The 18442-nt window shown below is 52.1% G+C and overlaps 1 protein-coding gene across 4 annotated transcripts in view; it reads right to left on the bottom strand.

Annotated features, from left to right (window-relative positions):
- RAB11FIP3 (RAB11 family interacting protein 3) overlaps positions 1–18442 on the bottom strand; it is an 81201-nt gene that overhangs the window by 33924 nt on the left and 28835 nt on the right. For 3 of the 4 annotated variants that reach the window (XM_039731719.1, XM_039731720.1, XM_039731721.1), the window contains one exon: positions 6117–6208. In XM_039731719.1, the coding sequence (XP_039587653.1) occupies positions 6117–6208 (92 nt within the window). Of the gene's footprint in view, positions 1–6116; positions 6209–6322; positions 6469–18442 lie in introns of those variants that run through there. The other variant, XM_039731722.1, reaches the window with a different exon arrangement.

The raw sequence follows: 18442 nt of genomic DNA, 5'->3' as shown, positions 1-18442 counted from the left end.
ATTATCACCCTGGACTGATTTGGGAGAGCTGGAGCCCCTCTGCTCTGGAGCCAGGCTGGCAGAGCTGGGGGTGCTCACCTGCAGAGGAGAAGGCTCCAGGGACACCTCAGAGCCCCTGCCAGGGCCTAAAGGGGCTCCAGGAGAGCTGCAGAGGGACTGGGGACAAGGCATGGAGGGACAGGACACAGGGAATGGCTCCCACTGCCAGAGGGCAGGGCTGGATGGGATGTTGGGCAGGAATTGTTCCCTGTGAGGGTGGGCAGGCCCTGGCACAGGGTGCCCAGAGCAGCTGTGGCTGCCCCTGGATCCCTGGCAGTGCCCGAGGCCAGGCTGGGCAGGGCTGGGAGCAGCCTGGGACAGAGGAAGGTGTCCCTGCCATGGCAGGGGTGGCACTGGATGGACTTTAAGGTTCTTTCCTACCCAAACCATTCCAGGATTCTGTGAATACAAGGATAATGTGTTCACTTGCTGTCCAAAGGGCTCATGGCCCTTCATCTCTCACTGCAGAAAGGCTTTGGGGACAATGGGGACATGGCTCAGGGCTCCATGTGCTTCCCAAGGACAGGTGAACAGGCACTGAACTGCATCTGTCACATTCCACAGCCCTGAAGTTTCAGCCACCTGCAAGATTTCAAGCCTACTGGCTGTTCAGGACAAAATGATCACCAATTCCAGCAGCCAGCCCCTGGAGAGGGGTTTGTGACCATTTCATTCATGGTGCTTTTGGGTCAGCCCTGTGAGCAGAGGCCTACTGAGGCCATTCCAGAAGGTGGGAATGGCTCTGGTACAGAAATCCTGAGCTCTCACCTCCATGTCCCCATTCCAACCAGGAGCCCCTCACACCTGGGTTAGGACAGCCAGGGCACGGCTGACCCCAGGCCTGTCCTGCTGCTTTGAGCCCCTTGCACAGCTCAGAGGAGGTTACAAAGCTCAACCCCATCTTTTCAGCCTGGCTAGCCCCTGCCACACATGCACCCTGTGGTAACAGTGGTGTGGAGAGGAAGAGGAGGAAAAAACCTCACCCAAAATGCCACAGATTGCAAAGCAGGGCCCTCCCAAAAACTCTGGGCTCACCAGGCCCAGCTCTGCCTTGGGGAAGGAAAGTATCTTCCTGGGAATTCTGCACTAGGAAAGGAGGGCTCAGAAGGTCCACAAGACTACTAGGAGGGGACACAAGGAGCCTACAGCAGCCTCCTACTGTGGAAGAGGTTTTACAGTGACTTCTGTCGGCCAGAGAGAAGTTTGATAAGAGGATCTATGTTTGCCCCTGGAAGAATTTCCTATCAAGGTTGTTGTCATAGAAACTAAGAAAGAAAGAAGGACAAATAAGAGAAACCTGCAACTGTCTATTCCAATAAGCACTTTGTTTGTCTTTCCTGACCAATGAGTAAAGTGTAAACTTAGGAGTTTTGTAAGAATGTGTAAAAAGCATGCATGTTAAAATAAAAAAAGGTTTGAAGCCTTCTGAAAATTGAGTGTTGCTTTGTATTGTGAGCATGTTAACTACGACATCCTACAGCCACCCCACGTGGGCTCCCTGCAAAACACAAGGCACCAGGAATGGCAGTGATGCCCCTGGGAACAGGTCCCACGTGCTCCCACAACAGCTTCTGTGTTACAACACACAGCTGGGGCCCTGCAAGTCCCTGGTCCCCTTTGCAGAAGCTCTGAGCAGCTGGAGAAACTCAGCAATGTGGATTTTTGCCCTGAAAGAAGCCTTAAATTGAATTGCTCAACATGGAAAAAAATCCTGGCTGTAATGAAGTTAAAGTTTCACAGAGTTGATGTGTTGGCCCTAAAGCTGCTGCTCAGTGTTGCACAGAATGTCACAGAATATTCTGAGCTGGACTTCTCCCAGCTGCACCTGTAGGCAGGCAGGCTGGGAGAGCCAGGAGTAGCTCCTACTCCCAAAATACACAAAATTTGGGTCGTGCCCAAGTCCCATTTTCCTCCCCAGATCCACTCCTTCCCTGCTGTACAACTCCCTGCTAGACAAATAGCCAGAGGGGACGTGCCCGGGCCATGAAGGCTTCCAGGGAAAGGCAAATTCCCCTCTTGTGGCTGTGCAGAATGTGTTTTCCTGGCTGCTCCCAGCAGGAGCCACGGCAGCTGCCCAGCAGATGGCAACAGTCCTGCACAAGGCACTGCATCCGCAGGACTGACAGCTGCCCTGTCCTGCAGAGCTCAACCAGAGCCTTCCTCTGACCCTGCCCCAAAACACGAGTTCCCACAGCTAAAAATCCCTGTTTGGGGTATTTATGGTGCTCCCAGGCAGCCGTTACAGAGCACTGGCTGTGCCTCTCCTCTAACCCAGCTGAAGTTAGTTCTACATCTCCATGCCCATCCCAGCCCAATCCCAGCATTTTCATGCCTCCTTTTCCTTTTTCTAGAGTCATCCTCCCCAGTCTGCACTGCCCAAGGGAGCTCACCTGCCCGAGGGGCAGAGCCCTCACCCTAGGGCAAGGCACAGCAGGTATCCCTGTGGTGCTGGGCTGATGGTTGATCTTGGAGTTCTTTTCCAGCCTAAATGATTCCACGATCCCAAGAAAACTAACTCCAAGTTCCCCTCCATGTCCCCCAGAGCATTCCAAACGAGTCCTGTGCCTCAGCACTGAGTCATGAGCACCACAGGAGCTCCCAAGGGAGGCAAGGAGAACTCCCACCTTCCAGGCAGTCAGCAGCCAAGCTGTGCCAGCCCAGCCTGGGGAAAAACAGGGCTCAGGCGTCCAGATGGAAAAGCTCCAAGCTCCCTTCAATGTGACTTTGATAAAGCAGGAAAGCTGTCATTAGTTTTTGGTGGTTTCTCACCCAGCAACCACCACGCTTCCATTTGAGGCAGGAGGAACACACTGGGAGGTGATGCCAGCCAGGTGATGCTCTCCCTGCTCCAGCTGGGTGCACAGGGGTGAGGTTCCTCTTGAATGTGTCACAGAAGACCTGCAGGGACTGGGATGAGGCCCCTGCAAGCCCAGCTGGAGGCATGAGAAGCCACGTGGCTGCAGGAGCTGCTGTCTCAGTGGAGCCACAGGAGCAGGAATCCCCTCTGCAAGCACCTCAACAGACAGCCCTGTCTGCTGGACACTCCTGGGATGGTGCAAGAGGAGCCAGGAGATCCATGGCACATCCAGAGCTACTGGCATCTGCTGGACACTCCTGGGACGGTGCAAGAGGAGCCAGGAGATCCATAGCACATCCAGAGGCACGCCAGTGGCTGAACTGGGGCAGTATCCAACACTACAAATTCCTGAGTTGACACCTTGTCCCCTTCAAAAGCCTTTTCCTAGAGGAAGCAGGTGTTGGTGGTTCTCTCTGGAGAGCAAATATTGGGTGAAAGTCCCCAGCTCTGGGCTCTCAGGGTTTTCCATGGATGCTGAGCTCTCCTGATGACAGTCACCAGAAGAGGACATGACTCATCAAGCAGAGCACCCTTATTAACAAAGAGAAGACATCTTCCTGGAGACTGCTTAAAGCACTTGTTTACACTTGTTTGCACAAACACTGAGGAGAAAAGCTCCTGTCAGACCCCAGCACTTGGAAGAGCTGAGCACTCCAGCCACTGGGATTTTGGGCTGTTTAAGAGAGACCACAGCCAGTGCTCCACTCAATAACCACAAAATTCTCCCAGCACTTCTGCAAATGCAGCAACTCCTTCAGCTCTGATGTGACAGGGGAGGAGAAATCCCAGCTGTGCCACTTCCCCCCACGGCCCTGCCACAGCCAGAGGGGCTCACCCAGTGCCTGAGGTGTCCCAGGTGTGTTCTGGGGTGTGTTGAGCTTTGTGTTCTGGTGCTGCATCTTCCCAGGGCTGACACAGGGATACCCCAGAGCCCAAACTGCTGCTTGGTGCAGTGAGAAGTTTACTCTGAGGAAAGGTGATGGTTTCACTTTGAAAGGTGATTTTTCCCCCCTCCCCCCTCATGTCTTCTAGAGAATCCAAGCAAGATGGACTCCAGGTAATGGGAACAGCTGTTTATTCTGTTCTCTGCCTGGCTGATACCCTGCTGCACCTAAGGAAGAAAGGTCTGCTGGAGCCCTCTCCAGCTCTTTTCCCAGTGCTCCCATGAGGAACACACCTTTGCTGCTCCCAGCAGGATGCTTTGTGCCACAGCTTCTCCCTCCCTGGGCCAGCTCCAGCTTTCCAAGGCACAGCACTCCAGGACGTGTGGGATAAAAGGCACGTTGGGAGCTCACGGCTCAGCCAGAAGAGAACAAAAACCCCCTCGCCCCAAGACTCCAGTTTATTTTTACACTCCCAAGGCTGAGTGGTATTTCTTGAGCATGTTCTCATTTGCTGAACCTCTACGAAATCCTGGCAAGCTAGAAATTATTTTGAATCATGTATCCAAGACAACAAGGATAATTCTTCCCCAGCATGTTAAATGTAGAGCTGTCCCTTAGATAACTACACTGAATCCAGTATAAAAATCCACTCAGACCTTTTGGAAAAGATTTCAGGACTCATCACCTTTTTCCTTTGGGTCACCTTGTCTTTACAAGGAAAGGCTGGCCCAGCAGCAGAAATATTTCATCCCAGTAGGGCACACACCTGCCTTGTTGGTATTGCTGCCCAGAATAGCTCCCAGCGCTGACAGAGCTCATCTGTGTTAAATTAGCCCTTGGAAAACATCCCTGCTTGGAATCTCAGGCAAGATGGTCCCTTGACACAGGTCTGAGGAGCAAAAAGTGAAAGCCTTTTCCTGTCACAGCCTCCACACAGCTCAGTCCAGCGTTAAAATGCACATTTGTGACCCTGCACCTCCCTGCCTGCCCTCCTGTCCCACTTCTCCTCAGCTGTTCCTGGGGCTTGGAACTACCTTTCAAAAAGGAAAAGTAAACCAATATTCAACCTTGCCTGGAGAAGCTATGGCTGAATCCCTGGAAGTGCCCAAGGCCAGGTTGGACAGGGCTTGGAGTGATGTTGCATCAGTAGAAAGTGTCCCTGCCCATGGCAGGGGGTGGCACTGGATGAGCTTTGAGGTCCCTTGAACCCAAATTATTCCATGATTTTAGGACCAGCTGCCCAACACCCAGGCTATCATTAACCTTTCATCAAGAAATCACAAGGCCAAAATTATGTACTCCAGACTACACCAAGCAAAAATACACACAGATATAAATAAATATATTTGCATGTAAACACAAAGCAGGTTAGGAGTCTCACTGCCAGCAACAAGTAGTGTGATAAAAATCACAAAGAATCATAAAATATCCTGAGTGGAAAGGGATCCACAAGGATCAGAGCCCAGGTCTTGGTCATGCACAGGACAACCCCAAAAACATTCAGGCTACCATGACACAGGTGTCACACCCCTGAAGAGGCAAGTTTGGAAAAGAAAAAGCAGAGGGGAATGAGTCAGTCCCCACGTGGGACAGGGACCCAGCCATCCCTTTGCTCCCAAGGCTCCTGCAGCACCTCCTGCTCCAGGCTGGAAGGCACAGAGCAAGAGTGGGTGAAGCCTTCCAAGCCAAGCCCAAAACCCCCAGGCACAGACAAAAAGGTCTGTCCTTTCCAGCTGGGAACAGCAGGATCACTGCTGCAATGTGCTTCTGTGGTAAGGAATGCAGGAGGGAACCAAGGCATGGAGGCTTTCACTAAAGGAAAACAACCCAAATCAGAGAAACAGCCTTCATCAAGCCCCAGAATAGAGAGAAAAAGTAGATTTTTGTCCTCTGCTCTGCCTTTCACTGGCCAAACAGCACCAAATGTCAAAATCCCACTGCTCTGCTGTGCCTCTCAGGCAGGCTCCTGGCTGGCACATCTCAAAACCAAGCTCAGGTTTTCCAGGCTCAGAAACTCCAGCAGGAAGCCAAACCCAAGAGCAGCAGGTCTCCTTCCTGTGTCACCAGTGTTTCACCACAGAAAGGGGCTCCCTTTCCACCCAGAGCACAGTGCTCTGCTCTTTCAGTTTTATCAACACCAATTTTCACTTAAACAGCACTAAATGCTGGGTGCAGGTTCTCTGGACCCATCACCTAGAGACTGAATTTGTCTTTACATGTTAAGCACCCCTGAGCCCTGTCACAGCACACTCCCTCTCCCCAGGCAGAGCCTCCATGCCCAAATCCCACTCCATGTGCAGCCAGCATTTATGGGAACGAACAGAGCTCATACTTGCCTCAAACGTGACGAAGTCATCAAACTCATCGGGGCAGGCCGGGGCTTCCTCCTCGGGGGTATATCCCATATCATACAGCTGGCTGTCAGGGTCTGCAGGGGGAAAAAACACAGCTGCAATCACCAGAGGGAAATCTGCACCCTCACGCCCAGGGTGCCTTTGGGAGATGTGACAGCGGTGGGACAGGAACTTCTGTGTGCACACACCGGCGCCTCCAGCCCTCAGGAAGGGCCTCTGCTCCCGGGCATCCCACCCGCACCAGGGCTGAGGCAATGGCCGGGCTTCTCCCTGCCACAAATCCTACACGGCCCCTCGCTGCTCCAGTGAGCCGGCTCCTGCATTCATCCCTACCCCTCCATTCCTTTCCCTATCTCCGTTCCCTGCATCCGCTCATCCCTCTCCCAGAAGGCTTTAATCCCCCTGTGGGCAGGGAATGCCTGGGATGTGTGTGTGACAGCCAAGTGCCATGGGAACGGCGGGGAAGGCAGGCTGCAGCTCCGCAGGAATTCTGCTCCTCCCGCGGCCACACCGGCAGGAGCACCGCACAAAAACGGGAGCTGTGCAGCCAGAGAGCCTCCCCAGGAATTCTGCTCCTCCCGCGGCCACACCGGCAGGAGCAGCACCGCACAGAAACGGGAGCTGTGCAGCCAGAGAGCCTCCACAGGAATCCCTCCTCCCAGCCCACAGCCCCGTCTGCAGCATTGCTCCCGGCCCTTCCAGCCAGGAAAGGAGCGAGAATTCCCCGTGCTCCCTCAAGCACCAGCTAATGCTCAATCCGGCACACGGCCTAGATCCCGGCCTGCAGGCGCCGCATCGGGAGCAGTGCTGCAGTCCCAAAATAAACAGCAGCCGGAGCCCACACGCCTCGGAGCTGCCATGGCTGCCGAGGAAGCGGGCCGGGAGAGGAGGACGAGGCACCGGCCGCGCTCCCGGGGAATGCACAAGGATTTGTGGGGGACAGGGGTGACCTTTCTGTGCCCTTCAGAGCCCCCTCCCAGGCCCACAAAGGGACACATGGGTTGTCCTGCTGTGGCTGCCCTGAGGGGACAGTGCCAGCCTCATCCAGAGGCACAGGCAGAGCCCCTGCTCAGGGCCCCTCTCCAGGTATCACAAAAGGCCATTTTTCATTAAGGAATCACACTGTGGTGATTTCACACATATGGTAAAAGGTCAAGGGATTAGGGGTTGGTCAAGGAACAGCAGTTGCTCAGCCTGGAGAAGGATCCAGGAACACCTTCCAGTGCTCAAAGGGCTCCAGGACAGCTGGAGAGGGACCTGGGACAAGAGGCTGGTGTGACAGGACACAGGGAATGGCTTCCCACTGCCAGAGGGCAGGGCTGGATGGGATATTGGGAATTAGGAATTGTTTCCTGGCAGGGTGGGCAGGCCCTGGCACAGGGTGCCCAGAGCAGCTGTGGCTGCCCCTGGATCCCTGGCAGTGCCCAAGGCCAGGCTGGGCAGGGCTTGGAGCACCCTGGGGCATTGGAAGGTGTCCCTGCCTGTGGGTGGGATGAATTTTACAGTCTCTTCTGACCCAAAGCATTCTAAGAATCTCTGATTTGGGCACAGGCCTGCAGCAACACTTCCCACCTGAACACCATCCCCAGGGCCTCTCTGCTGACCACTAAATGCACCCACAGGTGGGCACCCAGGAGATACTGGAGCACCAGGAGATAGTGCAGCCACCAACCCGAGGGGTTCCCTGGGCTGGGAGAAGCTGAACACGTGGCACAAAGCAGGGAATGGCTCCCACTGCCAGAGGGCAGGGCTGGATGGGATATTGGGAAGGAATTGTTCCCTGTGAGGGTGGGCAGGCCCTGGCACAGGGTGCCCAGAGCAGCTGTGGCTGCCCCTGGATCCCTGGCAGTGCCCAAGGCCAGGCTGGGCAGGGCTTGGAGCACCCTGGGGCATTGGAAGGTGTCCCTGCCTGTGGGTGGGATGAATTTTACAGTCTCTTCTGACCCAAAGCATTCTAAGAATCTCTGATTTGGGCACAGGCCTGCAGCAACACTTCCCACCTGAACACCATCCCCAGGGCCTCTCTGCTGACCACTAAATGCACCCACAGGTGGGCACCCAGGGGATACTGGAGCACCAGGAGATACTGGAGCACCAGGAGATACTGCAGCCACCAACCCGAGGGGTTCCCTGGGCTGGGAGAAGCTGAACACGTGGCACAAAGAAATGATCCCTCCCCTCACCTGGGCCTGACTCCCAGGGTCAGGCTGTGAATCCACCCCAGGAATGACCCAAATTGTTTTTCCAGTGCCAGACACAGCACTGTGCTCAACAGGGTCAGGGCTGCAGCAGGGGCAAGGTGCTCTTGGTCACTTCAGTATCTCACTGCTGTCCCACTGTGGCAGCAGCAGTGGTGCTGCTCTGAGCTCTCCTCCAGCTGCAAAGCCAGAGATACGCCCTGGAAATGCTGCTGCTGCTGCTGCTGCCTGGGCACCCTGTTCAGGGCAAGGCCACCTCCTGCTCTGACTGTTGGGGTAGCATAGGAGGATCTTGGACTTGATGGCCTTGGAGGTTGTTCCCAACCTTAATGATTCTATAATCTGAAGATGGCATTGTCCCTCTCCCCCAATGTCCCTCTGTCCCCACCTGCACAGCTCCCCCTATGAGCCTGAGCCTACAATCTGGAGTTTTCCCAGTATTTATCCCTGGTGCTATTCTGGGATTTGAGCCTGGTGGCTGACAGCAGGGAGGGGATGGGGACAGGGACCTGCTCACCTCAGTGGGTGCCACCAAGAGGAGCCTTTGCCCACGTCTGGGGACAAAACCAAAACTAAACAGTGCTCCTGGAAGGCAATTTGTGTCACACCACCCAGAGGGGACGGGCAGCCACCTCTCCTGCCCACCAGCACACAGGGCAGTAGTCAGCTCCAGGCCATCCCCAGAGATCCCGCTGCACCCCAGAGCAGCCCCTGGAACCACATCCCAAAGGCACAGGCTGCTCCCTTCTCCTTATTCCCTCATCATTTCTCTTCCTCCCCCTCCAAGCAGACACACAAACACTTCCTACTCTTCTTCAGACACAGAGAAAGATATTTATTCTCCTTGTTTCTTCCAGAGGGGCTTGAAAAGGGAGGATTTGCAGGCAAGTGAAGACTTCCCTTTGGAATCAGGGGTATGAAGTGTGGGCAGAGCACAGGCACAGGCAGCTCCTGCCATCCATCACCTGCCTCCTGCCCAGCTCCTGCCCAAACCAGGGGCTCTGGAGCCTTCCCAGCCCTTCAGGGAATGAACATGCTGGGCATGAACGAGATCCTTGTTGCTCCATCTGTGTGCAGAGAGCCCAGCCCAAGGAGGGAGTCTCTGTGTACCATGGGTTTATTTTCACAGCAAATTCCAGTGTAAAAATCCAGGAAAGGCCATCTGAGAGGTCACCTGCACCCTGGTGGTGGCATGGCCAGCACAAGCCATGCCCAGGAGCCAGCATTCCATATTTCCACCTCCCCACGCGTGACAGAGAGCAAAGACAAGCAGCACCACAAACAAAGGTTGACTTTTCTGCTGGATTCATTCCCTCCCCCTCCAAAAAAAGCCATATGGTGCTTTGTGTATGGGGAGAGTTGCCATGGAGAGCCTGCAAGTCTGCCAGCACAACAGCCTGCATTAAGCTCACAAATTCCTGCCCAAAAGAGCCAAAAAACCCCGAGAGCCAAAAAACCGGAGACCTTTGGTGTGGAGTGGCACTCCCCATGTGGAGAGCACTGTCCCCAGGTGCAGAGGGAGCCACGTGGTGACAGCTGGAGGGGTTTGCTCCCCCCACACCAGGAACAGAGCCAGGGGTGGCTGTGAGCCACCAGCAGCAGCACTCAATAGCCCCAATCTGTGGCACAGGCTGAGCTCAGACCCTCATGTTCCCTCTGCTCTCCACCCTGGACATCAAAGTCGAGTCCCAGCTGACCCCTGCCCTGCTTCACATGCCCCTCACACCACAAAGCAGCCTTTCCTTGCTAACACCTATCCCTGATTTCTCTTCATCCTTCCTCACTAAGAGCTGATGTGGTCACAACACTTGGGGTCACCTCTGTCCTACTCTGCTCAAACCCAAGCATTTGCCCAGGGCTGGGGGTGGCACCAGGGACTGCCCTTTGTCCTCTGAGTGTCCATGAGCAGCTTCTCCTGCACTTCCAGCTCTATCCATTACTCCCACTGCCAGGCCAGTCACATCCATAAACATCCAAAAACCTGAAAGGTAAAAATCAGACTCTGAGAGACCTTCCAGGCAGCTTTACTGCTAAACCACCACAGAATCATGGAATCACCCAGGCTGGAAGAGCCCTCTAAGGTCATCAAGTCCAACTGTTCTCCCAGCACTACCGAGGCCACCACTAATCTATGTCCCCAAGTGCCACATGCACACGGCTTTTAAATCCCTCCATGGATGGTGAATCCACCACAGCCCTGGGCAACTGTGCCAGTGCCTGATCATCCCTACCACGAAGGAATATTCCCAATATCCAACCTAAGCCTCCCTTGACTCAGCTTGAGGCCATTTCCTCAAGGAAATTTCCTTCCTGTCACTGGAAGCCACCATTTAAAAGCCATGTGAATGTGGCACTTGGGGACATGGGTCAGGGGTGGCCTTGGCAGTGCTGGAGGAATGGTTGGTCTCAATGACCTCAGAGGGCTTTCCCAACCTGAATAATTCCATGGATTCTCCATGGGGGTGGATGAGACCTCCTCCCATGTCTTGTTGAGCTTCAGAGCTCTCAGGTGTGCCTGAGTCACCTGGTCTCTCCCAGGAACCCTCAGGAGCAGCAGTTCTGGGATAAAGCTCCTGAAATAGATTCTAAAAACTGCTTCCAGAAGGCAGGATTGCAGTGGAAAGGCACCTTGAGTGAAGAGCTGTGGGTACAGCAGTGACACATGGGTCACACAGAGCCAGTTTTATCAGCTTCATATAGGAGTGACCTAGAAAAAGAACCTTTCAGGAGCATTTCAGTCATCTACCAACACACTACACACTGCTGCAAGCCACAGAGCCTCCAGCTCTGAGTGATTCCAACAGGATGGATTTTGTGAGCTCACAGACCTGCACTGATCAGTGTGGGAATAAGGCTTGGAACCTGCCTGAATGGCACAGAACAAAACAGACCCCAGAAAGGAGCAGGACAAAGTTCTGGTTGGCTTAAGGGAAAACAAGTGACATAAATCCAGCTCCTTCACTGGGAATGCTGCTGGGAAACATGAGACAGCCAAGGATTTAGAAGTTGTAGCACCTTGAGTGAAGAGCTGTGGGTACAGCAGTGACACATGGGTCACACAGAGCCAGTTTTATCAGCTTCATATAGGAGTGACCTAGAAAAAGAACCTTTCAGGAGCATTTCAGTCATCTACCAACACACTACACACTGCTGCAAGCCACAGAGCCTCCAGCTCTGAGTGATTCCAACAGGATGGATTTTGTGAGCTCACAGACCTGCACTGATCAGTGTGGGAATAAGGCTTGGAACCTGCCTGAATGGCACAGAACAAAACAGACCCCAGAAAGGAGCTGGTTGAAGTTCCGGTTGCTTAAGGGAAAACAAGTGACATAAATCCAGCTCCCTTATTGGGAATGCTGCTGGGAAACAAGAGACAGCCAAGGATTTAAAAGAATTTAGAAGGATCCTGCACAGGGGAAACCACTCTCAGTACTTCCAGGTGCAGCTCAGGGTCTCGTGCTCCAGCATCCATGGGCAGTGATCCCTGTGGGATAAAGCCAGCACCAATCCCACCCACCCACCTCCTCCTTCCCCAGAGTGGCCCAGGAGTACATTTATAACCTGATGCTCCCAGAAAAGAGCAGCTTTCTGCTCCGTGCTTTCCTGTAGCTCAGCATCCCCCAGAGATGGGCCAACAGAGCAGGAGCACTTACTGCAAACTATCATTTCCCAAAAATGCCCCAGGGGAGGGAGCAAAGGGCAGCCCAGGCTCCCAGGGAGGCAGTGGCAGAATGAAGGTTGCTTGCACAAGCCTGGCTAAAGCTCTTCAGCAGCCCCTCATTTCCTGAGCATCACTGTCACTGGCCAGGGCTCATCACACATTCCCTTTGATCCCCTTCCCATGGCACAGGCCCTCCTCCAGACACAGCATGGAAAGGAATTCCCTTCATGGCATGGATACCCTTTGGAGGCACAAATCCAGCTGCTCTCCCTTCATCCCAGAGGCCTGGTGAGCATCTGCCCCCGAAAAAGAGCAGGAGGCCACCCCTGGCACCTGGAATTTGTGCTGAGTTTAACACCTGGAATTTGTGCTGAGTTGAGTTTAACACCTGCAATCTGGGCTGAGTTTAAAACATGGGATCTCATTTTTAATTCCCAGCCATCTGAGTGGTCTTTTCAAAGTGTAGCAGTCACCAGGACCAGCTCAGATTCCTGCAGGCTTGTGTCAGCTGGGAACAAAGGCTCTCTGCTGGAGGTGTGGAAAATGAGGTGCTGCCTGGGGCCATCAGAAAGTGGCTTAGAGCCACTTAGAGCCACTTTCTGATGGAGAGACTGAGCCTCCAAAATAGCACTTGCTGCTGGTGAAGAGACCTCCTGATGTCCTCCAGCACCTTCACTCCTTCTGCTTCCAAATCTCCACACTTCTGGAAACTAAGCTGGATTTTTAGACAGAATCATGAAGGCTGGAAAAGCTCCAGGATCATCGAGCCCAGCCACTGAGCCAGCACTGCAAAGCTCACCACTGCCCCACGGCCCTGCACTCCCTGCTCTGTGAACACACTGAGCTCAAGAAGGAGCTCATGGAACCAGCAGAACAGCCCAAGCCAGCTTCCAGGAGCACATCAGTGCTGACACAACCTTGGGGACACCCAGGGCCACTCTCCTGTCCAGGGTTTGAGAACCCTGAAGCAGAAACTCCTTGAGATGCTCCACACCCAGGAGCTCACAGAAGACAATTTTATCTCTAGATAGCTTATCTTTATCTTTTATCTTTAATATATTTATATATGTATCTTTATATAGTTTCTTATATATACTTTATAAAATATACTTTATAGTAATTTTATAGTTATAGAAAGATATTATTACTATATAGAAATATTTTATATAGTAATAATATATTACTATATATTTTATATATTCTTTTATATATTTTATCTTATCTTTATATAAGATTGTCCCACAAGCAAAATAAAATTAAAGAGAACCCTGACTCAGGAGCTGAAATAGACCCAAGGTGGTGACACCCCAAATAAGACAAGCAGAAACCAGGCAGTTCCACAGGCTGGCACTGACTGGATGCCCCCATTCCATCCTAAAGCTTCAGCCTTCCAGCTCAAAGCTCCCACATGGAGAAATGAGGATAAGAATTAAACTCAGTTCAATCCTCCCCAGCTCAGAGCTTCCAACCCCAGGCCCAGGAAATGCTCACAATGTTCTTACCTCCAAGCATGGCTGAATTTCATTTTCAGAGCAATGCCTGAGTGGGTCCAGGCACAGCTTCCAGACCCACAAGGATTAAAGGGAACTCCTTGAACACCTACAGCACTTCCATCAACGTGCAGGCATTAATATTTGTCAGTCAGGTCTCACTTGCCATTTCTGCCCTCCACTAGCCACACCCAAAACTGGCCACAGTTAATACCAAGCCTCTCCAAAGCTGTCACTGAGCCCTGGGGGGTGGTCTGGAACCACATGTCTCTGGAAAAGATGTGATGGACAGGAGAGCTGTGAGCCTGGGCAGGCACTACAGACACCCCCTGCTCCAGCCTAGGCTCCAACCTCAACATCAGAGCCTCAAAATCATCCATGAAAATGATTTATAAAGTTATTTATGAAGCCTGTGATCTCAGACTTGACCTCTATGTCCTGATCAGAACCCAACTTGGGTTTAGGGGAAACTGGGGACAGAAAATACATAAGAGGAGAGGCACTAAACTACACCTGCAGGAAGAATTGTCCCCAAGGTGGTGCTCCATCAGATGGTTCTGAGCCATCTCTTGGAAATGATGGCTGTGCTGCTCAAAAACATCCTGTGTGTTGCAGGGAGGTTGAGCAGCCCCTGTGCCCTCCTGCTGCTTGGCCACAGTAGAGCAGTTTGGAGTCCCAGTCCTCCAAAATCCCCTAAAAGCTACGCAGAGTAACAGGAGAATGCCCCTGAAGGTGCATGTTTGAATCCCCTTCCCTGTTTGTCCCCCTAACTCCAACACTGCCAGAAAATCCCATGGAAGCAGAGCCAAACCATGTGCCACCTGTCACTGAAGTGAGGGGAGATGCATTATGTAAAGTGCTTTTGCTCCAACTGCCTTCTGTATAGGAAACATCACCCAAAATAAAACAAAATCATGGAGGGGGATCCAGTAAAATTGGGATTTGATCCTTTTCCCAGCCATTATCTGTGCCTGACCCATCCCCTGGAAGGAGCACAGGGAGGAACTGGAAGGGCTCCAGGAAGGCACCGAGGGGCTCAGAGGTGACAAAGAGAATTGCTCAGGTTGGAGAAGACCTCCAAGATCATGGATTCCAAACATGGAAACAGGATCCAAACAAGCCACTGCCCACCCTCATCAGGGATGGTTTTATTAGAAGCTGTCACATCATCTCTGCTGAGCACTCTGTAATTATTAACTACATTAATAAAAATTCCTATTGCCTCGTTAGCAGAAGTCCTTCCTGTTCCAAAGAGGAATAAACTGCCCAGTGATTTACAGGAGCAGTTTGGACTGTAAGAGCTTGGAAAAGAGGATCATGAAGGAGAAAGCATTGAGGGACCAGGCCAGGAGGGGACACAGCCTGGGACAGGCAGAATGGGAGTGAGATGATGTGAGCTATGCTCAGCCAGAACACCAGAGAATTGGGAGAACTGGTTTTTCCCAATATGTGGATGCCCACTGGAAGCATCCCACCTGCTGCTCACCCACCCAGCTGCTTCAATCAGCCCTGATTTCCAGGAAATCCACATCACACACTTGATTTCCAGGAAATCCACATCAGACACAGCCTCTCCTGTGCAAGGAAACGCTCTGGAGATAGAAGCTTTTGCCACATCAACCTGCCAGGGTGTCACAGGGGTGCCAGGTCACCCAGTGCAGTCCCAGCCCCCAGGCTGTGACAGAGCTGGGCAGGGAGGAGCAGAAATCCTGGGTGAGTAATTATCCCTTTGTTAATAACTCCGGATAGACTGGATTCCTCAGGAGAAACAGCTGAGAGCTCTGCAGGGCTCCTTTCCTTCCCCCAAGCTGGGGCAGGGATCCCCTGAGCCCTGTCCAGGTGCTCCTGCTCGGGAGGCAGGACACATTCCCCACCTGCCCGGGCTGCTCCAAGCACTGACAATCCCTCACTCTGGACTAACACCCAAACCTGAGACAGCAGAACAGGCAGGACAGAAACCACCATCACCACCCACACCCACATGCAGCCACCAGCTCAGCTCAGCCCAGCCCAGCCCAGCCCAGCCCAGCCCAGCCCAGCCCAGCCTCCTCCCACGCACTCCCCAAACCACAGGCGAGCCCAGCTCCCCAAACCATTCCCAGCACCAGATGTGGAGGAAAACAGCACAGCTCAGAAAGGGAATCCTGCAAGGGAGAAACACAGGCAGGAGGTGGAAGAGGAGAAATGTTATTTAACAGAACCTGCCTCTCTTTTCTCTTTAGTCATCATCTCCAGAGAAGAGCATGCTAATGTTATAGATACATCTTATAATATTGGCTTTTTGCAAATATTAAAATGGATTTTATATGTGTAATGTTAAAGTAACTTTGTTATAAATATGTAGTTTTTATTTCCGTTGTTAATTAAGCTTAGACATAGCAGTGAAATAGCTGATATCAGTGTGCTTGTGTTAAAATGCCTGCTGGGATGGGATAACATCCAATGAGCAGGATGAGGACACCTGGACAGGTCTGCCAACCATCAGCACTCACCATCTGAAGGCAGAGTGGAGCAAGGCCCAAAAACTGGAGGAGATAAAAAAAGGACTAAAACCACAACCAAGGAATACCCGTGCTCTAAAAAGGCAGATCCAAGGAGGAGATGTGCTAAACAGTTCTTGGAACATGTAAGCCAGTATGGGGAAAAGTTTACAATGCATAAGGGTCTATGAATATGCAACAGGCTGATGTAATTAAAAGGTATTTAAGGGGTATCCCCAAAGACAACAGGGTGCTCTTTGCTCAGTGCCAAGGTGCACCCAGCCATAATAACCTTTGGTCTGTGGTCCTTGTCTCCCACTGTCCTCCATACAGGGTGCTCTTTGCTCAGTGCCAAGGTGCACCCAGCCATAATAACCTTTGCTCTGTGGTCCTTGTCTCCCACTGTCCTTCACTAAACTTTTTACATTTTCACAGTAGAATGAGCGTGTTTTTCACACTAAGAACTACTCCAAAGCTCCAATAAAGCACTGCTCCCTGCTTTCATCTTCCTGGTAAACAGGGAATGGGTTTTATCCTAATTTCCCAGAAAAATTTGCTTTCTTTTGGGCATCAGATTTGGGTTACGGTCTGTGGGTCAAAAAGTCACCATCCGTTTCCTTCACCTCAGGACACATGGAAGTCTCTCCGCTCTGGAATTAGCTTTGATTTCCAGGAGATCTGGCTACACAGCAATGCTTTTCCCTCCCAAGGAATGCTGAATCAACAATGATTCTTTGGGGATTTGATCCCAGTTTTGATGCCACCTTAGAACCAGAACTCCCTTAAACTTTTTACATTTTCACAGTAGAATGAGCGTGTTTTTCACACTAAGAACTACTCCAAAGCTCCAATAAAGCACTGCTCCCTGCTTTCATCTTCCTGGTAAACAGGGAATGGGTTTTATCCTAATTTCCCAGAAAAATTTGCTTTCTTTTGGGCATCAGATTTATCTTTATCAGGTTGGGTTATGGTCTGTGGGCCAAAAAGCCACCACACGTTTCCTTCACCTCAGGACACATGGAAGTCTCTCCGCTCTGGAATTAGCTTTGATTTCCAGGAGATCTGGCTACACAGCAATGCTTTGCCCTCCCAAGGAATGCTGAATCAACAGTGATTCTTTGGGGATTTGATCCCAGTTTTGATGCCACCTTAGAACCAGAACTCCCTCGGACTCAGGTGTATTTCAGACCTGTTACACTCCATGACAGTGACTGGACACAGCCAGATTTCTGAGACATATGCTCCAAAGCAGGAATTCATGAAAGGGGAAAGATTCCTAAAGAAAGAATTCTCAGAGGGACAGAGATTCTGTCTAAGCTTGGAAGATGTGGCTGGGGTGTGGATTCTGCTCACAGCTGTCACAGCTGGGCAGTTCTCCTCTGTTCATGGGCAGTTTTCTTTCTCTCTCCCACAGCCAATCCTCCCTCCAGCAGATCTCTGCTGTCCATGGCCACTGAGTGTCCCTGCAGGGCTGATCAAATTCCAGCATCCCATGGGGAGATGCTCCGCCCAGGGCAGGAGCCAAGCATTCCTACCTGGATACAATCTGAGCCTGGAACAGCACAGCAGCCTTTGCCCACTGCATTCCCACAGGAGCAGCTTTCTCCTGCCCTGCATTCCCACAGGAGCAGCTTTCTCCTGCCCTGCATTCCCAGAGGAAGAGCAGGCCCAGCTCCAGCAGCCCTGGAGCTGCAGAGGAAAACTCTCCCCTTGTGCAGGATCCCTGCTCCAGCAGAAGCACAGCTGGCACTGCAGGAGGGCTGAGCCCCCATGGGATGGGGCTGTGCCACCACCCTGACCCACAGGGCTCAGCTCCTGCTCTGACTCTGGCAGTGTTTTTTTGTATTATTACATCTTTATTTTATTGTTACTTTCTTCCCTAATAAGGAGCTGTTATTCCTATTCCTATTCCCATATTTCCCCATTTGCCTGAGAGCCCGTTAATTTCAAAATTATAATAATTCAGAGGCAGGGGTTTTACATTTTCCACTTCAAGGAAGGCTCCTGCCATCCTTAGCAGACACCTGTCTTTTCAAACCAATACATTCCCATGCCAGTCGCCCATTCCTGGCCCCCAGATCCTTCACAGCATTTTCCAGCAGCATGTTTGAGCCATTCCTTGCTGCTCTCATCCCGAGCTGCCCACGGACACAGCTCTCCAACACTTCTGCTCCTCTCCCCAAAGTAGGTCAATGCAGTATGTCATGTGCCAGGCTGCTTTTGGGAAGCACAGCTCCCTCTGAGCCACAGAGCACCCAGCAGCCTCTCCCCCCATGTCACCCTTCACCCAGCTGCCACACTGATGAATTCACTACAAACAAGTGTTTATGAAAATCAAAAGAGAAATGCAAGTGAAAAAACTGCTCTGCTGAGCCAGAAGTGCCCCCCCCACCAGCACCCGAGCCCTTGCCCTGGTATATTGGTATTAGAGAAATCCATAATGGTTGGATTCAATGATTCCAAAGGACCTTTCCAACCT

The sequence above is a fragment of the Passer montanus genome, unplaced genomic scaffold, assembly GCF_014805655.1.
Source record: "Passer montanus isolate IOZ18808 unplaced genomic scaffold, ASM1480565v1 scaffold8, whole genome shotgun sequence".
In the NCBI taxonomy this organism is placed as follows: domain Eukaryota; kingdom Metazoa; phylum Chordata; class Aves; order Passeriformes; family Passeridae; genus Passer; species Passer montanus.
This window is presented reverse-complemented; position numbering and strand designations above follow the sequence as displayed.